The sequence below is a fragment of the Chroicocephalus ridibundus genome, chromosome 3 (genome assembly GCF_963924245.1).
Source record: "Chroicocephalus ridibundus chromosome 3, bChrRid1.1, whole genome shotgun sequence".
Taxonomy (NCBI): Eukaryota; Metazoa; Chordata; class Aves; order Charadriiformes; family Laridae; genus Chroicocephalus; species Chroicocephalus ridibundus.
This window is the reverse complement of record NC_086286.1, coordinates 11,016,744-11,024,171: the sequence shown is the minus strand read 5'-3', so window position 1 is coordinate 11,024,171 and position 7,428 is coordinate 11,016,744. Positions and strand designations below refer to the sequence as shown.

The following is a 7,428-nucleotide window of genomic DNA, read 5'->3' as shown; positions in this document are numbered from 1 at the left end:
GAGCTCCAGCTATGCAAACATGCAGATGGCGGGGCTGGGTTTTTGCACCTCCGTCAGCTGTTGAAGTATTACAGCAAACTGAGGGCACACATGTGCAGCGCGGGATTTTCTAGACAAGGCACTTGTCCTCAATAAGAAATAATGGTCTGATTTTCAAATTGCAGCTGGGGTTGCTCTGAGAAGTCAGTTAAAAGCAGCTAGTAAATTCGGGACGGGGGAGGGCGTGTGTGTGAAATTTCCTCTGGTGAGCGGTAGAAACGTGTCAGGCAACTCCGTGTCTGAAAAGGTCGGACATTTCCACATGAAGACAGTGGTTCAGTTCCACGCAAATGTGGCATCTGTGGCCACTCGCGCTGACAAGCGCGGGTAATTTTGGAGGGATCACCCACCGAGCAACGCTAGCCACCAGAACCGCCGGCCCCGGCGACCCCGGGTGGCAGCCCGCGGAGCCGGTGGCCGTCCCCGCCGGTGGCCGTGGCTGTGCCCGCCGCCACCCCGCGCTCTGCCGCTGTGCCCCGACGCGTTTTCTGTCCCTGCCGCCGCACTTCACGTCTCGGGGGCGCGTCCCCCGGCGAGCAGGGCTCGCGGGGCGCCGCCGGGACGGCCGTCTGACGGCTCTGCCTTGCAGGTTCCCGGGCTGCCCCCCGCCGCCGAGCCGCCCCCGGAGGACCCCGAGGAGCAGAGCCCCTGCCCGCCGCCGCTGCGGGAGCCCGTCCTCCGTTACCTGCGCCGCCACCGCTACCACCTGCCCATGTACGCCCCGGCCAGGACGGCCGGCGCCGCACCCCCGCCGACGGCAGGTGAGACGGCAGCGGGTGAACGAGGCGCGGGGAGGGGGGGTGGGGGCCACGGTGCGTAGCCCCGACGGGGCGAGGGTGTCTCGGTGTGCAGGCCCGACGGGAGAAGGGGTGTCTCGGTGTGCTGCCCCGACGGGGGGGGGGGGGTGGGGTGGGGACGACACGGCGCTTGGTGTGCAGCCCCGAGGGGGGATGGGGTGCACGGCGCTCGGTGTGCAGCCCCGACGGGGGGGTGGGGGGCGGCGGTGGCGCGTGCCCGGCGGGCCCGCAGCTGTATGCTAATGCACAGCGGGCCGCCCCGCCCCGCCCCGCCTGTCCCACCGGGCGGCCGGAGGCGGGGGGGGGGGGGGGGGGGGGGGGCGGAACTGCGCGGGCGGGGCGGCCCTAGAGCCCCCCCACCCGCCACCCCCTCCACTTCCTACCCGGCCCGGCCCGGCCCGGCCCGCCGACGGGGTGCCCGGGAGAGCGGCGGGCCCCGATATTCCGCCCCCCCCCGCCCCGGGCTCCCCGCGCCCCTTTGTGCCGCCCGCCGGGAGGGTCGCGCAGCTTTATGCTAATGAGGCGCACAAAGGCGGCGTGCGGGGGGGTAAGGGGGGAGAACCGGCGCTCGCTCGCGTGCCGCCCGCGTGCCCCGCCGCCCCCCACAAAGGCGCTGCACCCCCGGGGCCGACCGGCTGCTCGCCGCGGGGGGCGGCCCCGCCACCCCCCCCCCCCCCCCCGCCCGCTGCCGCCACCTGCCACGCGCGGAGCAGCGCCCCCCCCCCCCCCCCCCCCCCCCATCGCTCGCCGCAGCGCGGAGCTCCCCGCGCAAATCCCCGCGTGGGCCGCCGCGCAGCGCCGCGCCGCAGACAAAGGGTTAAGGGGGAGCGGGGCCGCCGCCCCGGTGCTCGCCCCGCAGCGGCTGCACCTGCCGGGGACCGACCGGGAGGGAGCGCGGACCCCTCCGGCCCTGCCCGCCCGCGTGTTTGCTCGTACACCGCAGTGCGGGAAAAGGGGGAGCGGGGGTGTCCCCCCGTGTCAGCTGCTGCGCCTTGTACCGAACGCGTAACGCTTCCGACGGAAACCCGGCAGCCGGGCCGGGCCGTCGTGGCCGTCCAGGCAGCCAGGCCGAGCTCGGGGCTGCCGCCGGGCCAGCACCCGCGGCAGAGACGGCCCGGGGGAGCTGCGGTCCCCGCTGCCGGCGGCCCGGGCGGAGGGCGCACCGCGTAACAGGTTACCGCCGGGCCGCGGCCGCCGCTGGGCTCCTCCGTTCGCGTTCCCGCGCCGCTGCGGGAGGGGGCTGCGGTGCTGCCCGGCCGCAGCGCCGGTCCCCGCCCGCCCGCCCGGGTTGGCCGCGGCGCCCCGCGGTAGCGCGGGGTCAGTTTTTTGATCAGACCCTTCGTTAGCACCTGATGCCGGCGACGAGCACCGACGGGCCGCGCCGGCACCCTCCCGGTGGCGGGGCGCTGCCGACGGGCAGCCTCCCCCGAGAGCGACCCTCTCCCGCACCCCCGGTGCCGGCCCGCCGCCGTCGACGGTCTGCCCGCCGGGAGCGGCCGGCTGCTCGGTGCTGGACTTTGCCGGGCCGGCGGCGGGCGGTGCCGCCGCGGCTTCAGACAACGGAAGGGGACACTCGTCCGGCGGGGGCGCGGAGCTGCCGCCCGCCCCCATCCCGGTGCCGGTCGCGGTCCCGGCGGGCAGCGCCCGCCCCGGGGCGGCACACAAAGGCCCGCGCGTGCCGGGCAGGAGGCGTGCGGGAGGCGGGGCCGGGCGTGTGCCGCCGGCGGGGGCCGCGGGGGGCTCAGGTGCACCCGCTCCGCCCGCCGCCGCCGCCCGCCCGCCCGCCCGCCGCGGCGCCGCTGATTGGCCCGTCCCGCCGCCGCCGGCCCGAACAATGGCCCCGGCCCGCTTAAAGGCGGCGGCGGCCCGAGCCGGCGGTAGAGCGAGGAGCGCGCGCCCCGGCCGCCCGCCGGCGCGGAGGCGGCAACGAAGATGCCCCGGGGCTTCCTGGTGAAGCGCAGCCGGCGGCCCACCCCCGTCTCCTACCGGGCGCGCTGCTGCCGCGAAGCCGCCGGCCCGCCGCTGCCCGCCGGCGGAGCCCCGCCGCCCCCGCCGCGGGACTCGCCGCCGGTGCCGGTGCCGTTCGGGACGCCCGATGCCGCCGTGCAGGCGCTGTACAGCCCCACCCGGCCCGTCAGCAGGGACAAGTACCTGGAGCGCGGCTTCAGCCTGGGCTCGCCCGTCTCGGCCGAGTCCTTCCCCGCCCCGGCCGTACCCGCCACCATGGACCCGCTCCTCTTCGCCCCGGCCGAGCTCAAGCTCTGGGCCGCCGCCGGCCACGGCGAGCCGCCTGCCGGTCACGCCGCCACCGGCACCGGTCCCGGTCCCGGCGGAGCCCCCGCGCCGCCCGCCCCGGCCGCGCCGCCCGCCTCGGGCCGCCCACCGCCCGCCAAGCGCCCGCCGGGCGCCGCGGAGCCCGGCCGGCAGAAAGCCCCGTCGGGCAAGAAGGCGAAGGCGATCCGCAAGCTGACCTTCGAGGACGAGGTGACCACGTCGCCGGTGCTGGGGCTGCGCATCAAGGAGGGCCCGGTGGAGGCGCCGGCCAAGGCGCGGGGCGGCTGCGCTCGCCCGCTGGGCGAGTTCATCTGCCAGCTCTGCAAGGAGGAGTACGGGGACCCCTTCGCGCTGGCGCAGCACCGCTGCTCCCGCATCGTGCGGGTGGAGTACCGCTGCCCCGAGTGCGACAAGGTCTTCTCCTGCCCCGCCAACCTCGCCTCCCACCGCCGCTGGCACAAGCCGCGCCCGCCCGCCGCCAAGGGCGGCCCCGAGGCGGGCCGGGCGCCGGCGGAGGAACCGCCGAAGGAGGCGGGCGGCAGCGGCAGCGAGCGGGACACGCCGAGCCCCGGCGGCGCTTCGGAGGCGGGCTCCGAGGAGGGGCTCTTCGAGTGCCCCCGCTGCGCCAAGCGGTTCCGCCGGCAGGCCTACCTGCGCAAGCACCTGCTGGGCCACCCGGCCCCGCCACCGGCCCCGGCACCCACCCCGGCCCCCGCCGCCGCCGCCCCGGAGCCCGCCGCCGAGGAGCCGCCGGCGCCGCCGCCTGCCGAGTGCCGGCTCTGCCCCGTCTGCGGGGAGACCTTCCCCAGCAAGAGCAGCCAGGAGCGGCACCTCCGCCTCCTGCACGCCGCCCAGGTCTTCCCCTGCAAGTACTGCCCGGCCACCTTCTACAGCTCGCCCGGCCTCACCCGGCACATCAACAAGTGCCACCCCTCCGAGAACCGGCAGGTCATCCTGCTGCAGGTGCCGCTGCGTCCCGCCTGCTAGAGCCGCCCGTGCCTTCCCGGGGACCGGCCCGCTCCCCGCCGGTCCCGGGGCCGGGGCCGCCCCGCCGCCGAGCGCGACCCGCGGGCTGCGCCTTGGACTCGCCACACGATTAGCTTTAATACGGCTTGTGAACTGCTGGAATCTGGCTTTACACTTAACCTTTCCGGGGTCTCTTTTATTTTTGTTTGTTTGTTTGTTTGTTTGGGTTTTTTTGTTTTGTTTTATTTTTAATTTTTGGTTCGCTCGTTTCGGGTTTTATAAATGTGAACAGATCAAACCGCTTGAGGAGAAATGAGAATTTCCTTTAGTGTAGCCACAAATGCCTTGACTCTGCTGTTGATGGTCTCCAGAAAATGCTGTAGAAACTGCCTTAACTGTGACATGCCAACTTTCTGTTCGTTTTGCCCTTACTAAGGTAGCTCATGAGTTGACTATCTGTATATGTTGGTTTGAGTAATTATGTTATTTATTCGCTATTTATTTATATTAATTATGAAGATTGATATTATTTGATTGCAGATATTCTAATGCGCTTTTTTGTCTCCCCCACCTGCCATTTCACTGTGCGTTTTAGAAGATCTTTTTTTTCTAAAGGGATCTGCTAAAAAGGTTTTAACTTTTATACCTAGAATAACACACGATCTTAACCATTTTATCCTGTGCAACTGACAGCTCTTACTTTTAGATGCAATCTCTTTTTCTACACACATTATTTTCTTAACTGTTAGCTATTTATAGAGTGCTTCGATAGAACTGTTTCAACTGTATAATTATTTACTATTCAAATAAAATATTTTCAAATTCAAGCGTGCCCTTGCTGCCTCCTGCTTCTCCCTGCCGGGCTGGCCCTGGGGAGCTCTGGAGTGGGGGGGCTCTGGACTTCAGCTGTCAGGGTGCCCCGGTGGGCACCAGCCTGCGCTGCACCTTTTGATGAGATTAATTAAAAAGGAATTAAACGACGGGGGGCAGAAGAGCAGGGTGAGGTGTGTCCGGCCCTGGGGGAAGGTTGCCCCACCGTGCCAAGGGGTGTGCTGGGGCTGCTGCCGCACGCCGTGGGCACCGGCTGCGGGCTGGAGCCTGAGCCCTGGCCCTGCTGTCACCTGGCGTGGACTGTCCCCGTGCTCTGCTTCTGGCCGTTGGGAAGAGCCCTGGAAGAGCTTCCAGGGACCTTCCGCTGAAAGTGTTACAGGGAAAACAGGAGGAGGGGGGGCACCTTCAGAGGAGAAGTGAAAAACTTAGAGAAGTCCGTGCCTGTGAGAGGTTGTGCCGTTTGCCCGGGGGGGCTTTCCCTTGTGCTCGTCAGTCTGAGGTGTGGGGATAAGGGTCTCTCTAGAAAAGCTGCATCCTGCTTTCGCTGTCAAATGTGGAGGCTGATGCAAGGATGGCTGAGCCTTTCCGTGCCTGATTTCAGGGCTAGAGCTCGATCCCACCTGGTCCCGCTCTGCCCCATGGTGGGATTCCTGCAGCATCCTTCAATAACGGCAGGTTTTTGGCAAACTGGGCGTGCTAGGGCTCCCCTCCGCAACGGGGGAAGACACCAATGCATGAAAAAACTCACAGGGCAGTGACTGGGTGTGGAGCTCATCCTGTGAGACAGGACAGACATCCGTAGCCTCCGGCGGGGCTCTGCGTAGGACCTGCTTGGTCCTGGGAGTGTTTTAAGCAGCAGCGGTTTGGGGTCATCGGCCCTGATGTGCACGGGTGCTCCAAGGCTTGTGCCTGCATGTGGATTTAGTCCAAAAGTAGTTTCTTACTTTCTTTTAGCCAAAATTCTTCTAATATCAGTGTCAATGGGGAAGATGTATGCTGCCCTCCCACAGGTGTCGCAGCGCAGCCGTACGATCTCTCCCTTTGCCAGCAGGAGAAGCCACGGAGCCAACCTCGCGGCACGCAGATCCGCTTGGCAACCCCGAATGCAAATACCTTGTCACCTACCGCTGCGTTAAGGGACGAGTGCGGGGCTGAGAGGTCTGGGTCGGGGTGATTTGGCACGCTCCCGCTCAGGGACGGTAACGTCTTTGAGGCTTTTGCTCACTGGAAGGTTTCCAACCTGTTCCTGCCCCCTTCGCTCACCTCAAGGCTCTTGTCAGAGACGTGGCTGCTTCGCCGTGGGAAAGGCAGGTGACCTCCTGGAGCTTCCTGCAGGGAAGCTTCCCAGGAAATGTCTGAATATTTTTTGATATAGCAAAGTTTCTAGAGAAAGAAAATCTTTCTAGAGAAAGATTATTTTTTTTTCTTCTTCTTGTTCAGTCAGGCTAAAAAGCACCAGAGCCAGTATGCTCCGGCTGCTTTGATTCCTAGGAAACCAACTTCGTTATGCCGGGACTGACTTCAGGTCTAGGCGCAGCTGTGGTTTTAGCTGTAAATTGATACACCGAAAAAGAGAACGTGGCCTCAACAACCTCGGAGATAGAGGCAGCAAAACATGCTTGGCAAGAAGTGTGGTTTTGCTTTTCCCGGCTTCCCTGGCCTTGGAAAGCCCCACGTACTGGGCTGTCACAGCCCGGTGTGTCCCAACTGGCCGTGGGATGGGCAGGCCGGTCTCTCCGCTCATCCCAAGCAGGAGCTCCCTGAGGGGAGTTTGACAATGCCCGTGGCAGTCCTCTCGGGCCCTTGGACACCGGCCCTTGGACCGATGGCTGGTGCATCCTTCGGAGAGGGCCCAGAGGCTCCATCTGCTGAAGTCTTTGCTCTCCGCCTGTGGCACCGACAGGCCACAAAACAACTGCTTCACCTTGGTGTCGCTTTCCCGACAGTCAAGTGAAGTCATGCCTGTTCCGGTAGGAGTCAGATAAAATCTGTTGGGGCCAGAAGAATTTCCCAGGTTTGTTGGGAAATGTCAGGGTAGCCCATGCTTTTGCATCTTCTGCTGTCGGGAACAGACATTGCAGCGGAAAGTGTGGTTAGTGGAGGCTCGTGTTTCGGGGAGGAGTAAGGAGAGGCGAAACTGGAGTACTTTGTAAACTGGGCTCCGTTGACAAACAGCCCTCGAAAACAGAGGAACCGTTTTTGGCGTCGCTGGGCTACAGCAGCCTCTGCAGAGCGAGCTGCTGGGCCGTCCGGGCTGCATCCCGCCTTTCAGCGGCTGCAGAGCTTCGGAGAAGGTCGTTACGAGTGTGAGACACCAACCGCCCGAGAGATTTTTACGGGGAGCCATCAGCATCGCCGTTCACATCTCTTGTGACCCTGGCAGTGAAGGGCATCGCCCCACCACCAGGGGTTACGAAGCCACCCGCCCACGGCAAGCCTCCTTTGGGCGATATTTTGGGGAGGGATCTGTCTCCAGCCCTCACCACCTTGCCCCAGCGTGGCGCTGCTCCTCCCCGGCGCT

General features: G+C 66.2%; 2 protein-coding genes across 7 annotated transcripts in view; both read left to right on the top strand.

Moving 5' to 3' along the window:
- The window catches only part of CFAP61 (cilia and flagella associated protein 61), a 121,426-nt gene that overhangs the window by 111,539 nt on the left and 2,459 nt on the right, over window positions 1-7,428 (top strand). For 5 of the 6 annotated variants that reach the window (XM_063327953.1, XM_063327954.1, XM_063327957.1 and 2 more), the window contains one exon: window positions 629-1,522. In XM_063327953.1, coding sequence (XP_063184023.1) covers window positions 629-859 — 231 coding nt within the window. In that variant the 3' untranslated portion in view covers window positions 860-1,522. Of the gene's footprint in view, window positions 1-628; window positions 1,523-7,428 lie in introns of those variants that run through there. The other variant, XM_063327955.1, reaches the window with a different exon arrangement.
- Window positions 2,657-4,867, top strand: INSM1 (INSM transcriptional repressor 1). The gene has a single exon (XM_063327960.1). The coding sequence runs from the start codon at window positions 2,769-2,771 to the stop codon at window positions 4,095-4,097; it is 1,329 nt and encodes a 442-aa protein (XP_063184030.1). The 5' UTR covers window positions 2,657-2,768; the 3' UTR covers window positions 4,098-4,867.